Below are 21,069 nucleotides of genomic sequence, written 5' to 3'. Positions count from 1 at the left end.
AAAGTATTGTTTTAATCAGTTCAATTATTTTACAGATGCCTTTGTGTAAGCACAGACTGGAACAGGGGTTGGAGGGATATTGGTTTTGCTTGAATAGCATCCGCGGTTAGTTAAAATTATTTGAGGGGCAAACACAGACATGTCTTGCCACATACTCGTTGACAAAACATATTTTTACACAAACGTAAAATGGGGAATAAAATCTCCGTAACCCAAATATAAACTGACAACCATCTAGTGTCTGTGGAGCTGGATTAACCACACATGCACGCATGACTTTGCAAGGCTTCTGCATTTCACACAAGCAGACTGTCTTTATTACAAAAATACATATGAAGTACTGTCAGAGAATGTCCCGTTTAGCCCTTGAGATCCATCTAAAATAACTGATAAAAAAAAAAAATTATCCTCCTTGATGGTTTTGCATCCCCTATTTGTGGATGAATGGGGTATGACTCACTTGAAGATGCATTTTGATGATCTAAAATCTTAATATAATGCAAAAGTCATGTCCTATTGATGTTTTGGAAGTCAAATGACTCCAATGCGTAGAGGAGTTTTAATTTAATTTAAGTCTTGTTCAGTAAGCACGAAACAGGGGAACACATTTTGAAACAGGGAGATACTACCTAAACTTGTCCAATAAGAAATGCCCATTTTCTGTTTCCGTTTCAAAACACTTTGCAACGCTGTGCCATTCTGAACACAGCCCTGGCATGACGCTCACTATATTTGTCTGTAGAGCTCACCTTTATTGTGGACACTGATCAGGCACTATGTCAAGGTCTTCAGAAAGCATATGAATGCTTATTGTCACTGCATAGTATATCCCATGTCTTGTTGTTGATACTGAATGTTTTTGCATTGATCTTGAATGTAACGTGTAATGCCATTGAACAGGGTTCTGTAGTTGTCAGTCACCCTAAAAGGCAGTCAAGTCATACAGATATACCAGACTGAGGGAAGTGTGCAGTGCAACTCTAAAAACAACATCTTTGTCAGGAGAAATCTTCATTGCTTTAGAGAAAGAAAGAAAAAGGTGTAATTTTAGTTCTTTCAACGATACAATGACTTAAACAGAAGTACATTTGATGCTGTTTTTTGGGGGACAATTGAAGAAAATGGATTTGCTTTGAACTGTCAACCAAATATCCATTAAAATGCACACATTTCACATCAACCTTAGAATAATCCATCATATGTAAAAAAAAGAGATGAAGTTCCTTCATGCTCATTTCCAAAGCCAATTCTTTGGATCGTAGTTCATGCCATAGGCCCAGATTTCTAGATCCGCATGTAATCTGGATACTATTGTTTTGCCATGAACTAGACTAGAGAATGGCTGAGTACAATGCATATAATATATAAACTAGTGAAAGTGTGGATTTCTTGCTGTAATTTGGGGAAATAAGAAAAAAAAATGGAAAATGTCATTCACAAGCAGTGCTTCATTTTATTGGTGTTAGGACCAGGTTTTACACAAGCAGTGTAAGTGCAAAGTGGAGTTATACCAACACATAAATACTCCCATTGATTGATCATAACCACTATCTTCACACAAACAAAAGGCTTACATGCTCATTGTAACTCAATAACTATTCTTGAAAATATCCCATCTGCAAGAGCTTAGCCTTAACTCATGGTATATTAGTAATTATTAACCGGGTGGTTCGAGCCCTGAATACTGATTGGCTGAAAGCTGTGGTATGACAAATAAAATATACCACAGCTAAGGGCTGTATCCAGGCACTCCGCGTTGCGTCGTGGTTAAGAACAGCCATTAGCCTTGGTATATTGGCCATATCCCACACCCCATCAGGCTTTATTGCTTAATTATCTCATTTCTTCTAAATGTGTACATACCATTGAAATAAATACATATGAAAGACCACAAGGGTTTAAAAAAACATTTTCTTCATCTCAACAAATCATAAGTACACAATATCAAGATCTTAATACAGATAAAGACTAATAGTTCAGAAACCACTTCCTTCCTTTGATAGACAGCAGAGGACAGTTGCTGTTGGTGCAATAACAAGCATAGTGGTCAGTATGTATGCGATACCGATTGCCCATATATACACAGTGCAGGTGGATGACAGCACTTTGCAATCAGCCAATAGCGTGCTTTGCTGAACAGGAAGAGTTACCAAGTAACATGTGTTTACACTGACTTCTAGTGGCTCGAGTATGGTTGACATGTAGTGAATTCGTCATCAAAGCACTGGTCGGGGGTCCGTTTTTTGTGGGGGGGTTAGGGAAAACTGGTCCTAGGTCCATCCAACCATATACTTCAATGTGATAAGCACTTAGGGCTAGGCCTGGGCTGATGTCACTTCCTGGTTCTGCCAGGTTCAGGAGGTTAGCTGTCATACCAATCCAGGAAGAGCAGAGAGAAGGAGCACATGACAAGGAAGAAGAGGATCCAGACACGGAATCCAGCATTGTTTTTGATGGCCTGGAAACAAGTTAAGCGTACAATGAAACATACAGAGCTAAAACAGATCACTGGCTGTGTCAAGAGTCAGTTCTGAATATTTGGTAAAAAAAAAAATGATTATAAAAGTTATATCCAATGGAAATCTATGGATACTGCCGTAATGTAAAAATACAACGATATACAGTATAATGAGTAGGGAAACCTACTGGGGTTGTTTAGCATAACCTGCCATTACCTCTCGGATGTCCTCGTTTCCCTCTTTAACGTTTTCAGTGGCTCCCACAACTAGCTGATGGATACTGTCGATCTCCGTTTCCTGTGAACAATGCATCAACAGGAAATAAGTAACACACACTAATAACACTTTATTAAGTGGGATGGGCATTCTTTTCAATAGAGGCATTTTCCTTCAGGGATGGCCAAATGGAGGTCACTCACTTGCATTAGCACCTTCTCCGCAAAGATCTCCTGGAGTCGCGAGATCTCGACGACCTTGCCCTCGATTTGCCTGAAAGACATTAAAGGGAGGAGATTGACTCGTCTTTTTCACCTTTGCTTCACCTCAGTCATATCTAGGAATGTAGTGGTAAAAAAAAATGGTCTGAAGGACTGATTAAACACTCACCTGACTTCATCTACTAGGTTGCTCATCTCACTCACCAGCCTCTGGTTCTCTTGTTCAAACTAGACAGAGTGAAACACATGTACTGTTAATGCTGTGTAGAATCTGACCCATCAGACAACAACATCAAGGCAATAATATAAGTAACACAATGCATTGGAGAGAGGGAGAGCACATAGAAGCATACACAACATCTCTGTTCCATACCATCTGCATCTCCTCAGGCGAGAGCTCGTCCTCCACACGGCCCTGGCCCTCCTCCCACAGGCTCACGTTGTTCTCCGGCACCTCCGTCACGCTCCGCTCTTCAGGGAGAAAACAAAAAAAGGGAGAAATACACCCCGTCTTCACTTCAAGCTCACGCAAACATCAAGTCACTTCTGTGACTGTCATAGCCATTTATGTTCCGCTCAATCCATTTCCCTTTATCACACAAACATCAAGTCACTTCTGTGACTGTCATAGCCATTTATGTTCCGCTCTATCCATTTCCCTTTATCACACAAACATCAAGTCACTTCTGTGACTGTCATAGCCATTTATGTTCCGCTCTATCCATTTCCCTTTATCACACAAACATCAAGTCACTTCTGTGACTGTCATAGCCATTTATGTTCCGCTCTATCCATTTCCCTTTATCACACAAACATCAAGTCCCTGCTTTCATAACCATCCCTTTACCTCTATCCGTTTTGCTTTATTTTAAATACAGAACTTGACCATTTTCATTCAAACATTTGAGTTTTAGGCACTTGTCAAATTTCCACGCGCAAATAGCGCTAAATGTCAAATGATTATACCAGTAGTAGTAAATAAATGAAAATCCATGAGAGAATAACATGTTACATGTAGAAATGTGTGGGGCTGTAATAAAGACAAACACCATTTAAATAGTCAGCTGTAGTGACTCAAAATAGATGTTCTTTCCACCCAGAGTCTCTTTGGGAACTCGTCTTGGTCTCTGTACTCACCACCGCTGCTGCTCTCCTCCTTAGCAGTTTTCTCCTCGCTGTGCAGCTCCGCCGGTGAGCTTCTCTCTACCGCCACCCTACTGTGGTGGTGCTCTGGCTCTAGTCTGGACCTGGAATAATATCAAAACACCAAAGACAAGGTCAGGCTTCCTAAAAGCCCCCCCCCCAAAAAAACACAAGGCAAGGTCACAGCATATATTATGGAGATAGCTTACTGCCAAAATGTTGTCAATGAATGAAGAATCATTCACAAATAAATTATGTGTTATGAATTTGTCAGAATTCAACTCAACGGTCCCTGAAATCAAGAATTCTGTCAATAAATTAATAACTCATGGTATTTTTTTGATTACTTTTAACCTTCCATTGCAATTTGCAAAGCATTTTAAATATATATATTTTTAAATAATCTTTTAAAACACACTCACAGTCTCTTCTTGTCCACCACCCTTTTCACTCGTATAGCCCTCTGCTCGGAGTAAAGCTTGCATACTCCTGCAAACAGGAACGATCAACACAAATCCGATATTCTCTACATTATTACAAAGTACTTACAATATGCACTGACGTCAAATATATCGTGACGTCGCCAATGAGCCCACCTCTCAAATATATCTCGATGAGGTCAAGGACTGCCCCCCTGTGCTCTCTGATCTGTGTCGGTATGACCTGCTTCTCAGCTGGAAGGGCGACAATAAATGACAAAGGGGTTCTTATTATTGTGTATTATACAGTATGTCCAGTACATGCAACCCAATGGACTCACACACACACACACACCTTCAGAGCGGAGCTGCTTGATGGCCTCAGAGCAGGTTCTCATGAAGATCTGGGCGTCCTGGTCGATCTGGTCTCGCTCATTGTCTGTCATCCGGGTTAGGTCTGACGAGATGAGACTACAAAACACACAAAGCAATTGAAAGGAAACAAATCGTATTTGGACCCAGGTCTGCTGTAAACTAGGCCTGCAGATTCTGTGCAGTTAAATGAAAGTGCTAACCCTATGTTGCCCTCTAGTGGATTCCTACCGTACAGCTGATAGATCATTCCCTCAGAATTAAAGTTCTGGGATGACTGACATGCTCATTTTTCATTTTCTGTCAAAGAAACATGAAAAAGGCACCCAGACCTTTCCTGTGTTTGCAATGTTTAATAAAAAAATGTTAATAAATACTTAAGTCAATTCTATGGGAAGATCACAATGTACTTCTTCCCATGTAAACTAATAATATGTTTTTATTGATTACATTTTTAATGCATGTGACAGGTTTTTAATCACACATTTTTTTTTGGGGGGGGGGGGGGGCTAATAGATCCAAATTGCTGGCTCTAAACTAAGGCAAGAAAATGTGAAAGCGTTTTTCAAGGCCCGCCCTGCGAGCGCGCACACACTGCCCTCGGGGCCTTGACCAGATGAAGCCTATGATTAGTCCCAGGGCGTGATTTGCTCTTCACTTGGTTGCAGCTCAATTATTCCACCCAATTAGACTGAGTCTCCAAAAGACCACCCCACTCGCTACTGACCTTGTGCCAGCGCCTGCCTTTCCCAACCACCCACCTCAATTAGACCAGTCAGACCTTAGAGCCTGCAACACAGCCTGCAGTCAACTCTGTAGACAGACAGACAGACAGACAGACAGACAGACAGACAGACAGACAGACAGACAGACAGACAGACAGACAGACAGACAGACAGACAGACAGACAGACAGACAGACAGACAGACAGACAGACAGACAGACAGTAGCTCCAGCCACTTTAGCCCCTAAGCCTATATAACTACTGCTTAGGCTTATGGTGATTAGTTAATGCCATCTACTTCTTTGACAATGAAGGCTCTAGGGTTGAGAAGGTTAAAACCATTTTTGATCCTTTATGAGACTGATGTTTCAAAGAGGAAAAAGCTCAATCAAGTTGTCAAAAGGTTAGATACATCCCAATCCACATGGAGGCAGAGCTGAACCCTTCCTGGAGGATTTTCTTTAGGCCAAACATGTGAAAAGGGATTAGCCCTACATCTTATAGTCACATGAAAGTCACTGTTGAAAACAGACAGTAAAAAGGACAGGGTTTGGTGACCTGAGACGAGGATTACCTTCCAGCATTCACATAGTCCTTCCTGTGCTGCAGCAGAAAGTCTTTCAGCTTGGTGATGTTGGAGATCTGTCAAAATGAAGAGAAAACACGTTTGATAGACTTCTGTCTTCATGTCTCGCTCTCTATTTGTTGGCCACATCTCTGTTCCTCTTCATGATTTTGTCCCTGTCATGTCTTAAAGTAATGATGGACTGTCGTTTCTCATTGCTTATTTGAGCTGTTCTTGCCATAATATGGACCTGGTCTTTCACCAAATAGGGCTATCTTCTGTATACCAGCCTTGTCACAACACACCTGATTGGCTCAAACGCATTAAAAAAATAAAGAAATTCCACAAATTAACAAGGCACACCTGTTAATTGAAATGCATTCCAGGTGACGAACTCATGAAGTTGGTTGAGAGAATGCCAAGAGTGTGCAAAGCTGTCATCAAGGCAACGTGTGGCTACTTAAAAGAATCTCAAATATAAAATATATTTTGATTTGTTTAACAATTTTACTAAATGATTCCAAATGTGTTATTTCATAGTTTTGATGTCTTCACTTTTATTCTACAACGTAGAAAATAGTACAAAATAAAGAGAAACCCTTGACTCAGTAGGTGTGTCCAAACTTTTGACTGGACTGGTACTGGATGGATATGTATGTATGCTGCATGCTGCATGCTGCATGCTGCATGCTGATGTATGTATGTATGTATGTATGTGATGTAGGGTGTATGTATGTATGTATGTATGTATGTATGTATGTATGCATGCATGCATGCATGTATGTACTGCATGTGCTGCCATAGAAATAGAACGAATAGAACGGGTGTCCCCATTCAAGTCAATAATGGCATAATGGGTGGACTGGAAGCCATTATGAGTGTATCCAAAGGAACAACGCTAGGTTGAAGATGACAATATTAGATGTCTCGCACAGCCGAATGCGGCAAAGACATCAGAGGTTGGTGGATTTCATTCATTCACTGGTAGACCAAAGAGTTAGTTTCAGGCCCTGCTTGCATGTCTCAAGTTAGGCCTTCCTTTAAAATGACCAAACTTAGCATTCACTGACTGTGACAGGCCACCTTGTCCATCTGTCTTGCTCTATCCATTCTGAATTTTATGAATTAATATTTGTTTACGGCAGGACATACCAAATTCAAACTGCCAATTTCCTCGTTAAATAGCCTAGCTCATGTAAATAAAATTATACTCTTCTATACACTGTAGCTCCCTGACAGAAAACATTTAAATATGCCTGAAATGTATAATCTGTCGACTATGTATCACAGATAAAATGTCCGGGAAGATGTGTGCACAGGAAAACCAGAGGAAACTCGGTGGAATCCAATATTTGCTCCTATAATTCGGTTAACATCGAAAAACCCCTAATTGCTTCCCCATCCACAGAGTGGAGCGCAAGAAGGACAGACTACACACACAGCAGGCTCTGTTTGCAAAAAAAAATAAGAAAAAAACCTATGAGAGAATCCAGACAAGCGCCATGTTGAAAATGACACAATGAGTTCGACTGTGACAGAGACCCAGGGCGAGCGGGATTATTTTTCTAAAGCCAAACTGCGCCGTCTTCGGTCCATTTTTTCTCTTCTAATGACCGTAATTACCAAATTGCTGCAGTGGTAAAGCACGACCTGGGTCTTGGGTCTCTAATGGCGACTCTAAAAATATCAACGTGAAGAAAACGACTGGACTTTGAAAAGAAAAGGTTAAAAAAATAAATAAATACAGAGCTACAATTTGCTTGAAACCCATCACCTCTCCTAGAAAGCAAATAAGCATAGATGACTCGAGGTGTGACATTGCTTCAGAGCAATTAGAACAGAGCAGGTTTAAGATAACCGAGTAAAGGGCTGTGGCGGTGAGTCGACCCTTGTAATAATACAATTATCAGGGGTCAAATGTTAATCGTTGTTCATAGCACTTGTGAAGGGGTTGAGTGAAGCACAACGTTCCCATGGTTGAAAGGCAGGAGTGTGTTGTTGTCTGCTGTCTGTGTTGTTGTCTGCTGTCTGTGTTGTTGTCTGCTGTCTGCCCTGTCTGGGATGGGCAACTCCAATCCTCAGGGGCCTGAGTGTCTTTATTTTCCTCTTCTCCCAGACACTCACTATATAAATCGCAGCTATAAACCCATATCATGCTAATTTGGCCTACAACACAGAGTCACTAGATTACTGATGTGCTATTTGAAATAATAGGCTACATTCTTCTGCTTTCGTAACACACCTTCTCACCAGCAGGTAGCAATAGGCTGCCAGTATTGGAGCCCCACTGGCTTTCAGGAGAGAACAGAGGAGAAGAGAGAAGATGTCAAGAGTGCTGGTTTGGGGTGGGGTGGGGGGGTTGATCTGTCTCCTGTGTGTATACATTTGGGCTCAGATTCCCACTGCAACCTCCAGGGTTTGCAGGGGGTCACCGGGATCAATTGCTCTTGTAACTTAAGACTCTAAAGAGCTAGTAATACCTAAACAATGAGGAAGGGGGTAGCCTTGTGCTTGCGGCTGGAGGAGAGTGCGTGTGTGTCCCTGCCAAAGTATGCGAATGTATATGAATGTGCTTGTGCGCGTATGTTGTGTTTGGAGCGAGGCAGCAGGAGGAGACAGTCTGCCGGGCTACATCTAATCTCATCATCGTCAAGGACCCCCACTTTATCTTCTCACTCTCTCCTGCCCCTCAGTCTGTACGAAGCGCAAACAAACCATCACAGTGCATTATTATATATATATATATATATTTTTTTAAAGGCTTAGTCAGCTGATTTTTTCTTAAGTCAGTCTGGGTAGGCTCTTTATTTTACTAAAACCAGGTAACTGAGATAATTATCACCCAGACTCCATTGCTTGACCCCTAGCTGTCTATTTTGAAGCCTGTCCAAATCTGATTTGAGATCTATAGACTATAACTAGCCTAATTGTTCAAAGAACACACTATGAGAAACACTTAAAGCTCTATGCAGTGGAGGGGACGTCGCCACGTTGATTGTTTCACTGTTACGTCTTACTTTTGTGTATTAGAAATGGAGATTTCTGGTCAGTCACAGCAACACAGGCAATAATCTATAATCTACTCTCGCATTCAAAGGCAATCTAGGAGCTTTTAAAAAATAAATTGTCAAAGAATGTGCATTTTGTAGGGTAATAATCTGGACTACAGCAAACATTCCTAAACATCTCAGATTTCAAAAGAAATAGAGAAAAATAAATTAAAACCAAAATAAGTTTTATTGTTTTAGTTAAAACTAGGCCTATGAATACTGCGGTGTTCACATAGCAGACTCATGGCGGCAGGATGATACCGGATGTCACTGTTTTCAATGAGATGACGACAGCAAATTCTGCCACAAAATACCATCCACTGGGTCCACTTTGTGGTTCAAAGTGCTTTATTTATTCAGTTAAAAATGTTGGCCGTAAGTTAGCGTGTTCTTCTAACCAGCTAGCCAGGCCAACTGCCAAGCGACGTACGGTAGTCCACCAGTTTTCATGCCATCAGTCTGACTTTTTTTGAGTCACATACTTCAATGCAGCATAAACAAAGAACAAAGTAAACGTTTAACTAAGAGACCGCTGTTGTTCTCCTGTTGCTCTAATGTCAGATGTCCAGTTTTTGCCCTCCACAAGTAAATTGTTTCTGAAAACTCAACAACAGCATCTTGTTTTGCAAATGCATCCAAGTTGTGCACATCACTGTTTTTAAAAACATTATTTTCCTTTTGAACAAACCCACATCACGTGTCCACATGATGAACAAAGGCTCTGAGGTTTATCCTGTTCAAAGCAGCGCTCTCTCCTGACTACAATGGATGTGAACAATGTCATATTCGAGCTTCATTGAGAAAGAAAGAAATTGGGAACACATCAGAATTCCCCTCAGAACCTCTACCCCTTCACTTATTTTAGCCCAGTCTTTCATTTTAACTTTAATGGAAAACATGACTAACAAACCTGAATGTTGTGTTGTTTGTTGGGTAGTTGAGCAACACTAATGTTTGGTTTTGTTGCACTTTAAGGGATTCATTAATGAAACACACAGATGGACACATTCCCCTCAAGGCCTGTATATATGGTGCCCACAGTAGAACAGACTAGATTAAACTAATGTAGGCTACCCAAATGCAATTAGGTTTGCCTAGTTCTTTGACACATGTTAAATGTTTATCGTGTCTTTGTGAAAAAGGCAGGTAGGCCTATCACAAAATTAAAAAAAGGGGACCATTGCGCTTTCCCAGAAGCTTGGCTGGTGCGTAAAACCTGCGAATTCAGACAAACAAAAAGGTGTAATGGGTCCGCACTTAGAAATATGTCGCATAAAAAAAACTTCATTCAATTTTTAAATGATTTTCATTGCATCAGGGATAGCATACGCAAATGTTTTGGCTTCGCAGCCTTCTGTGAGTAGGTACAATTTTCTTTTAATTCAAAACAGCATTTGTACGGAAACAACTGATGCAGTGAAAATATATTTATTTTTTAAATGAAGTAAGCTTTTATGCAACACCTTTTTGTTTGGCCTATTACAAAAGCCCTGAAACCTTTAACAGTTGTTTTGAGAAAAGTCACTTTCCCTCTAAGGTTTGTTCTGGATGTCCCTGAGCCTGAGAGTGGATGTTCCCTAGTTCGTGATTGAGGACATTTTTCTGCCTATTTTAATACAGATAAGTTAAATAATATCCTAATTGGGAATGTTTGAGTAATCAATTATCCTATAGATTACTTATTGTCTTATGAGGCCTAGGCCTATTTGTCAAGGAATGAGCCTCATTGCTTAATTAAATAATGCCGTTATGGCTCATATCAATCTGAATTTTGCCTATAAAGCCTGTGTCTCTGAAGCAGTACAGTATTTTTGTTACAATTACACTGTTTAGTCTGCCAAGTATCTGGATTTCATCTCGCTGCCCCCTAAGTTTGACACTCGTCCACAGACCTGTGTTTGTGCATTTACGTCTCCATATTTGACACTTTTTTTGTTGTTGCTAAACTGGCAAAATCCCCTTTCTTGAAACGTCTGTGGGGAAATGCTAGATAAGATTGTATTCCGCACTTGCATTTGATGCCTCAAAATTCTATTTTCCTGGCCTCCGTGTGAAAACAGAGCAGAGATTAAACCAACTGGTAAAGACAGTGTTTAGCAGGACATTCAGATCAGGTAAATCCCCTCAAATCCCAACCTGATGGTGAGAGAATACATTTGCAGTTGAGTGAGTGAAATATAGATGTATATTTTTTTGAATACTTTGTGGGAGACAATGAAGACTAGTGAGACTACAAAACAAAAATCACTGATCATGACAGCGGATGCAGGTTCATGGCAATTATTGTGGGGTGACATGCAAAAACTTGCTCTGTGTCAACAGGGAGAAGAGGAAGAAAATGGGGTGAAGAGATTTGTTCAATTGCTCAAATTAGGTGTGTGATTCTCAGGTAATGGGGCCAACAAATATAGCCTAGGCTTGTACCTTATCTCTTAGCCTAACAGTTAGACTATGGCTTTCTAATTTTAGAGCAGCTACATTCCATCAAAGCATCACATTTACTGCCCTGTGTAAGCACTTCAAAACTTTAGATTTTGCCAGAAAGTGTTTTTCCCCCCCAATAGGAGAGACTGTTTTACGGAATTTCTCAGACATTCACAGTTCACTTGCGAACAGAAAAAATAAAGTCTGAAATGGACCCAGGTTATCAAAATGTAACTCAATGTTTTGAGAATATACCGGATTATAATTTCCATTTCAAAATACGCCATGAGAGGGCAACCCCTACCTCGCTCGAGTTAGGTAATAAACGCATATTTCTAAGTGCTGGCTGATCACCTCACTTTTTGGACATTCAAAGAAAACACTGTAAAAAGCAGTCCATTGTGGAACAATTTCGGGGTGACCTCCTGCATTTAAACACGAGAAGAGCAGCCTGCTGTGGAGATGAGGAGGAGAGCGGTGAAACTGAGATCACAGTGCCCCAAACCGACCCCTGAGGTAAAAGATTCCCTCCCGATCACCGCACCCCAGACACTTACTAGTCCATCAAGCCTTTTGCTTCGCCATAAAAAATATGTTCACTTTCTGCAAAGGGTAAAGTTTGAGAAAAAAAAAAAACAACCCATACATGCTACTTTATATTTGTTTACTTTGAAGTTTTTCCTCCCTATCTGTTTTGTGAAGTGTCACTGGGAACTGAGAAGGCAGTGCATGTCTTGGAGGGCGCCCACATCTGTTCAGCATTAGGGGCCGGCCGTCAACATTGTTACTCGGGACCTAATTTAATGTTTTCTCTGCTTTGATCTTCCACCTTTAATCACTGGCTCTTGGGAGGATCGGCTTTCCTCAAGAAATTGTTAGAAAGCTGAAAGAAAATGTTATTGCAGCATGTTTATGGAATCAAACATGTGAAGAGAGGGCTCGCGCACAGAAAAAAAATGGATCCTGTATCTGAAGTCTTACAGAGAAAAGGATGAGGGGGTGGGGGCAGATGAAAACCACCACATAACTGTATGCAGTGAGGACATTCCAAAATTTCAATTTCTCCAAACATTGGTTCACCAAGATCGTTTCAGATGATATCGGTAGCACAGGGGAGACAGCGGGAGGGTGGGGGCCCAGGGTCGGGGGATGGGGGGGTGGGGGGGGCACCACAGGCTAGGTTTGAGTTTCCTCAAATCAGCATCCCTGCTTTCATTAAACCATCATTTCCAATATCATTGCAACAGGGGTGCGAGAGGCATAACAAAGCATAGTTGTGTGGAGCTGAGTGACTGGGCTTGTTTCTCCTGGCTATGGTTGGTGGGGACATCAGGTATGGATCAAGAGCTGACGTCCCTGGGGAAATCCAGAGGAGTTCTTCAAGGTGCCTTTGATAGGGCTTGTATCCATGATACTCACTTCTGCATAGTGGTCACGCTGCATGCGGCGCACTTCTTCTATTTGCCAGTCGCTTTCAATGAGCCCTCTTTATTTCTACACCAATGATGGGTCGCGACTATGTGGCGGTGAGAGTCTGAAAGTCCAGGAAAGCCACAGATCTAGGATCCACGGATCTATCCCCAACCTACTGCATTTGAATGACATGTAAAAAAAAAGAAAGAAAAAAAAAAAAGAGGAAGATGTGGGGGGGGGGGGGGGGGGAAACGCAGCCTCTCATCAGGACTGTCCATCACTGGGTGTTTCCTATTAGGCTATCCCCTAACATTGGAACTGGCTTTAATCAAGGAAAGCCCAAAACATTTTCAGACTCCAGCCACCCAAGCCAGACTGTTCTCTCTGCTACCACACAGCAAGCGGTACTAATGCACTAAGTACTAAGTCTGGAATCAACAGGACCCTGAACAGCTTCTACCCCCAAGCCACAAGACTACCAAACAAGACAGGTAATAGTTAATTAAATGGCTACCCGGAGTATCTGCATTGGCCCAATTTTTGCACTAACTCCATGCACACACACTGGACTCTACCCACACATACTTACCCTGACAACCCAACACACGCTACATACGGTGCGGTGACCAAGAACCCGATGGTCACCCTGACAGAGCGCCAGAGTCTCTGTGGAGATGTGAGAACCTTCCAGAAGGACAACCATCTCTGTAGCACCCCACAAATCAGGCCTTTATGGTAGAGTGGCCAGACGGAAGCCACTCCTCAGTAAAAGGCACACAACAGCCCGCTTGGAGTTTGCCAAAAGGCACCTAAAGACTCTCAGACCATGAGAAACAAGATTCTCTGGACTGTTGAAACCAAGATTGAACTCTTTGGACTGAATGCCAAGCGTCACATCTGGAGGAAACCAGGCACCGCTCATCATCTGGCCAATACCATCCCTACGGTGAAGCATGGTGGTGGCAGGATCAGCAGCAGGGACTGCGAGACTAGTCAGGATCGAGGGAAAGGACGGAGTAAAGCACAGAGAGATTCTTGATGAAAACCTGCTCCAGAGCGCTCAGGACCTCAGACTGGGGTGAACGTTCACCTTCCAACAGGACAATGACCCAAGCACACTGCCAAGACAATGCAGGAGTGGCTTCGGGACAAGTCTCTGAATGTCCTTGAGTGGCCCAGCCAGAGCCCGGACTTGAACCCGATCGCACATCTCCGAAGAGACCTGAAAATAGCTGTGCAGCAACGCTCCTCATCCAACTTGACAGATCTTGAGAGGATCTGCAGAGAAGAATGCGAGAAACTTCCCAAATACAGGTGTGCCAAGCTTGTAGTGTCATACCCAAGAAGACTGGAGGCTGTAATCACTGCCAAATGTGCTTCAACAAAGTACTGGGTAAAGGGTCTGAATACTTATGTAAATGTGATATTTCAGTTTTTTTATTTTCAATACATTTGCCAACATTTCTAAAAACCAGTTTTTGCTTTGTCATTATGGGATTTTGTGTGTAGATTGATGAGGAAAAATACAACTTAATTAATTTTTGAATAAGGCTGTAACGTAACAAAATGTGGGAAAAAATAAAGGGGTTTGAATACTTTCTGAATGCACCGTATGCCCACAACACATACGCATACTGATGCCACACACTTTCCCCACTCAGCATATACGCTGGTACTGTCTATTTTCAATCCTGTTGCCCAGTCACTTTACCCCTACCTACAGTGCATTCAGAAAGTATTCATATACCCTCCACTTATTCCACATTTTGTTGTGTTACAGCCGAGCAGATGGGCCGAGAACGGAGAAAAAAACGCAAGGAAATCAAAAGATAACTTATCTAAAGGGATTTGACTTCTCAAACACGAGACAATATGATGCCCTGTCACCTTATTAATTCAGCCACTTACTTAGCCAACTAGTACGTAAAACATTTAGGGGTCATGTTAATGCAGAATTCTTCATTTTTCATGCAGGATTTTTTTTAAATAAATGCATAATAAATACCTTGCTGCGTTTTGTAAACACAGATCTAAAATGCTTCTTATTGTAATTTCTGCTCGGCATCAGACTCATTTTGTGCTTCAGTTGCACTTCTCCCACTTGGATGAGAATTCCCAAATAGGCATTCTATCAGCAGACAGAGCTCTGACTGATGTGTAGCAACTTATCTCAGTGTAGCCAGCGTACTTTTCTCCGGTAAATGCAATAAACTTTAAGAAAAACATTAAGAAATGTCCCTGGCTACATTTTTTTCCTAAGATAAACAGAAATATGATGGCCATACATCGTTTTTGCAAAAGAATACCTAGCTTTTTCATTGTATGCTCATTTAGCCTACTTGTGTGGCTGCCAGCTAAGTAGCGTTGCACTTCTGTTGTCATTTGATGAAAATTAACCTATTTTCTACCCAAATGTGTTGCACTAATGTATTTTCTGTGAGTAAAAACTATAGTTGTACATCCCTGATAATTCCCTGACATTCAATAGAAAATGTGACCCCTGTCAATACACAGCTGGACTCGCCTGCTCCCGCTTTCCCCAGTTGTGTTATTTACAAACAAACACATGACTGGCTCAACTGTTCTGGGGAACTATGGTAAGCTTCATAATGCTAAATAATGTGACAGGTTAAATGAAGAACGCAATCTGTTTTATCTTCTAACATACTGCACAAGTTGACGGCAGGTATTTCCTTAAATTAGCTACAAGTAGTAAAATATATAGAAACATTTCAAAACAGTATTGAAAAAACATCCCGTGGCTATTTCCAAATACACCCATGCCTAACATTTGCCCATTATTATTTTCAAAAGTCTTCAAGCTCTGTCAAATTGGTTGTTGATCATTGCAAGACAACCATTTTCAGGTCTGGCTATAGATTTTCAAATAGATTTAAGTCAAAACTGTAACTCGGCCACTCAGGAACATTCGGTCTTCTACATCTCCAGTGTAGATTTGGCCTTGTGTTTTAGGTTATTATCCTGCTGAAAGTTGGATTCATCTCCTAGTGTCTGGTGGAAAGCAGTTTCCTCTAGGAGTTTGCCTGTGCTTGGCTCCATTCCGTTTTTTTTATTCGCAACGATTACAAGCATACCCATAACCTGATGCTGCCACACCTATGCTTGAAAACATGGAGAGTGGTACTCAGTAAATCAAATTGTGCTAAAGAATGTGTTAGTCTCATGAACCACAAGGACATGAGGCAACAGTCCAACAATCTGTGACTGTACACTTTTGCGCAGAAAATGTGTAGCTATCTAGCTAGTAGAATACACTGACTGTATGTAGGCGATCTGGAACGCACCACTAACCTGTCAAATGCAAAAAGTAGTAGGTGGCTAGCTAAGTTACATGCCAAGTACTGAACGTTTGAGCAAAGTATTATTGGTTACTTAGAGGTCGACATAAGTAGCGAGCACATCATAGACCTAGGCCTTTTTAGATAGCTGGCTAGTTGTTCGCTAACGTTAGGTAGTTAACTTTCATGACTTCGAGATACGTTTGACTAATGTCGTTAGCACGCTAGCCTCTGACTCGGCTAACGTTAGCTAACTGTCGAGTTAGCTAGTTACCATTAGCTATAACGGTACCCGAACTCTATCAATTTCCATCTCTACACAACTCTTATTAAAATAAATTAGCTACATTAACTAACGTTAGCTAGAAAGGCAAACGTTAACCTGTGCAGTGAATGTCACTCACCACTTCCTTCGCCTTGGGAGAAAATCCATGTTTGGGTCTGCTCTTCTTGAAGATTTCATCTTTAGGCAAATCAAACCCTACTCCCATAGCTTTATTTCGGGTTTTTACCGTTTTGACACTAGCTTTGAACAGTACAGTTATATCAACAGCCATTTCTGTCAGTAGCACGGCAGTACACGCCACTGTCAACAGCGACACGTCACCACATTGAACGTCATATTTTTGCGACACATGGGTGCGTTCGAGACATGCATGGTTGGCCACTTTAGTGACAATGCCGGAGATGCCGGTGTTTGGAGGATATATTGGCAGGATGTTGTTAGGCCCGAGCCTAAGCCGATGGTCGGCAAACCGTGCAAATATATCCTCCAAACACCGGGTTCGAGGGCATTATCACTTTTATACAAAAGGTCACCAACATATTCAAATAATGATTGACATATTTTCATAAAAAAGGTTATTTTGTAGTAGTATTTTATCCTTCCACAAGATACAGTCCTGACACAAATTTAGGGTTGCTACCCAAGCCATTCATTCTATCGATTCGGTTTCCAGAGAAGCGACCCAGTTGTTCAGTCTTTTTGTTCTGTATCTATGGACGCGACCCAGTCATTCGTTCTAAATGTTCCATTGCCATACTGGCTGCCAACGTTCTTATCCCTTGCTTGCTAACTAGCCAACTACAGTTCATTTACAGTCATGTCAAACAGTGCAGCCAGAATAACAACAGTAGCAACATTTGCATTTGTTTAACCTGTTTTCTAGTGAGATTTATTTCAACGCATCCATTACAATGAGCTAATGAGGCGCGATTTCGCCTGGTATAGAAAATGTGATCTTTCATCAGGACACTGTTATTCAGAGGAGCTATCCAACAACACAACTAACACAATCACTTCAAACTGAAGCTGGAAAGAATGCAAACTAGCTGCACTTCATTTTGTTTTACCTTTTTTTAATTTACATTTCTTTGTATATACCATAAAAATGCCTGTCTGTCTCATCCAGACTGCCGACACGTTCATTACTATGGGACAGCTGGTGATCGAATTTGAATATTGAAACAATGTTGCAAATGTCGGAGAGACAGATACCAAGGTTTATACAAATGTCCACTGTTGAAAACTAAATGTTAGTGTAAAATGTGAGATAATGTCTAGATGCTTTTTGTAGTGGAGATCAAGTTTATAAATTGCCTGGCTGGGCTGATGAGACAGTCAGATGGAACAGAGTAAATAAGCATTTTAACGTCATAGATTTAGCCGGTGGTAACTTGTGGAATAGACACCGGCTGAAATGTGGTTTTAACCAACCAGTATTCAGGATTAGAACCACCCGTTGTATAATTAAGCACAGATACTGTAGAACAATGAGTTATAAAAAATCTTTGACAAGTGTGCAGCATTCCAGTAAAAGACTATATAGGGATCAAAATTGCAAAAGAAAAATAATAAAATGAATAGCATGTATTTCACCCCAATATTCTGTGGAAGAGTTGCTGACTATTATGCAAGGGTGGTCTTAATGTTTAGAATGTACGTTAACCACATTTTAAAACGTATGAATACATTTTGCTAAAGCATAGACCAAGCTAACAATTCTAGGGAGATAATGTTTTTGTAATGTTATCTGTAATGTTCCCCTAATGTTTGAGTCTCCAGTTTTCTGTTAGTTAGGGGAACATTCTATTTATGTTAGCAAAAACCTTCTGAGAACATTTTTAGCAGGTTTTGGTGTTAAAGTTAGGAGAACATTGCCTTAATGTCAAGCCGAACTTATCTACAACGTGGTTACAACGTTCTGAGAATAGACACGTTTCATAGGAATGTTGCAAGAACATTTCTGTGTATCAGTTGTCAGGACGTCGCCTGATGGTCACAAAGAAACGTTCTCCCCCCAAAAAACTCACTACACATCACGTCTTGTTACTGTTGCCAAGCCCTGATTTGTGAACCACTAATCTATTCACAGCTCTTTTTGTCTGTTGGCAAGGGATACACACACACACACACACACACACACACACACACACACACACACACACACACACACACACACACACACACACATACATATTTGACACACTTTGACATACGTGATACGTGAATTGTGCATGTTCGTTTATACAGTAATTATTATTCAACATCAATAAAATCAAGAACAAAAAAATATTGAATGTACTTTTAACAGAGCTGAGATTTAATTAAAAGTGCATTCATCTTGTTGCTTACACCTATCAAGTTGTTTCATATCTACACAAGTGCCCAAGGAGTAGAGGTTTGGGTTTATACTGGACAGGGTCTCACTATACTGGCCCAATAAGCACATGCCCTAATGATATCATTTATTGGCACAGTGGTTAGGGTGTTTGTCATGGGTGCTGTTGGCCTGGGTTTGAGTCACCCTACTCTCACATTGTTAGCAATATATGTTAATGTCATTATTTCACAACAGTTACAACACACCTATCTGATATAATTAAAATTGTTTCTCATTGAAAAATTGGAATTGGTAGAATTCTAGATAGCTGAGCATCTCAGAGAACTCGCTATCGTCTTTTTGAAATCCACACCATAAATACCATGTAGAACAAACATGTGTCTCAAGGAATCATCAGCTCTAGTCATTGCATTTCTATCTGTAACATTCCTAATTTGTTGCCGTAACATGGCCCAGGTGGTAGTGTTGCTTCTGCTAGAAACATACCCAGAACATGGTTGCCATATTCTCAGAATACCAGAAATGTGTATATTTACAGTAGCATATTTGTACTTTCTCACATTTGCCATTTAAGCAATGATGATACCAGTTATACCAAAACAATACACAACACAGAGTTTCACAAAATTGCAACAGAATATATTACGGCAATATATTACTTTTATGAGTAACAGAGCAATATAACGAGTTACTGTCTTCAAATATTGTAATATTATTACAGTTACTTTTTCAAGTAACTCGTATATTACTTTCAGAAGCATATCTCTACCGGCGTGTTATATACATAAAAAAAGAGAAATCTATACACATTATCCTAATAAACAAAGATGCATAAATAATATTTCCAAATAAACAATCAAAATGTGAGACTCCCCTAGCAGCTCTCCAACCAAGGCCACCAGAACCAAACGCCCTAACCACTGTCCCAATAAGAGATACAATATAGCTAAGCCCTGTGCTTATTGGGCCAGTATTTTTTTTATTTTTATGTAATCTTTATTTAACTATATTTAACCAGAAGAAACCATAAACCATCCTCCGTAGATCTGAAACAACTTGATAGGTGCAAGCAATAGGGAGAATGCACTTTGAAGTACTGTAAAACATTTTATTGATCATAGGGATTCAGGAGTATCATTAAAACTGGTTAATATCTCCCACCAACATTAGACAACTATACAGAAAGCACTTCAATTGCTGAAATAAGTAAATCAAATCAATGATGAGAATAGTCAGATTAACTGATACCTGACATGGACATGGTGGTGTAGCAGGAAGCTTGGAATACTGTGAATCAAGAGGTTGTGAGTTCAAATCCCAGGAAAGGACACATTGAAAAATAATTACATACACAATGTAAGTAAAAAGCACTGTGTTTGAGTATTGCCAATTGACAAGGAGCTATGAATAGATCAGTGGATTACCAATCACAGTCTTGCTTAGTAACAAGACCTGATGCGTAATACATTTTTCTTTGGACAAATAAATGTTCTTGCAAAATGACCCATGAAGCGTTTCTAGAACATTAATATCTTAAGTTCTGAGAACATGGTAACCAGTTTGTTGCTAGCTTGGCAACCAGGCTACCAGGCTACCAGGCTAGGAACTCAGGGAATTGACAAAGAGTTTCAGTGCTGGCATAGGATTCTTACCTAAGTGCACTGTAGAATTTTGAATGCTGAAGTAATTTAATTGCTTAGGTATATGATGTATACTTAAGTGCATATTTGGACGTTGTAAATGTTTGACATACACCAATACAGATATTTATAAAAAATTACACTACAACGCTACCAAGTTAAGTAAAACTAAAAGAATGTCCTGTCTAGACGAATGTAGTAATTTGTACATAATATTTCTCACTTGGGTTGGCACCTAGATATAAGTGTAGGGGCCCAACGTGTTGAATAAAATACTGTTATTTGCTGTGTGGTTTGCTCATTTCCTTTGTTAGTGTTGTGCCAAACTCTGTTCCAGTAGAGTGGTGTGACTGTCTCCTCTTCTGCAGCTTCAGCACTCAGCTGCTTACATCTCAGACGTTTTTCCCCCTAAAGGAGTCTGCACTGTAAAAAATATTTTTGCTAGTTTTACTTTTAAAAAAAAATGAGGTAATGGTTTGTATCAGCTTTTTGAGTATTTC

General features: G+C 40.6%; 1 protein-coding gene across 1 annotated transcript; it reads right to left on the bottom strand.

Moving 5' to 3' along the window:
* Positions 1–1,896: 1,896 nt before the first annotated feature.
* Positions 1,897–16,941, bottom strand: LOC106565202 (syntaxin-18). The gene is made up of 11 exons (XM_014132061.3): positions 16,710–16,941; positions 6,129–6,196; positions 4,814–4,929; positions 4,636–4,713; positions 4,462–4,528; positions 4,034–4,143; positions 3,270–3,367; positions 3,066–3,124; positions 2,879–2,948; positions 2,676–2,756; positions 1,897–2,458 (listed from the first exon to the last, which is right to left on the bottom strand). Exons 1-11 carry the CDS (start codon positions 16,860–16,862, stop codon positions 2,363–2,365), a joined length of 996 nt encoding a protein of 331 aa, XP_013987536.2. The 5' UTR covers positions 16,863–16,941; the 3' UTR covers positions 1,897–2,362.
* Between the last annotated feature and the right edge of the window lie 4,128 nt (positions 16,942–21,069).

This window comes from Salmo salar, chromosome 12, assembly GCF_965601325.2.
Source record: "Salmo salar chromosome 12, fSalSal1, whole genome shotgun sequence".
NCBI classification, from domain to species: domain Eukaryota; kingdom Metazoa; phylum Chordata; class Actinopteri; order Salmoniformes; family Salmonidae; genus Salmo; species Salmo salar.
The sequence above is the reverse complement of the archived record's forward strand: the minus strand, read 5'-3'. Positions and strand labels throughout refer to the sequence as shown.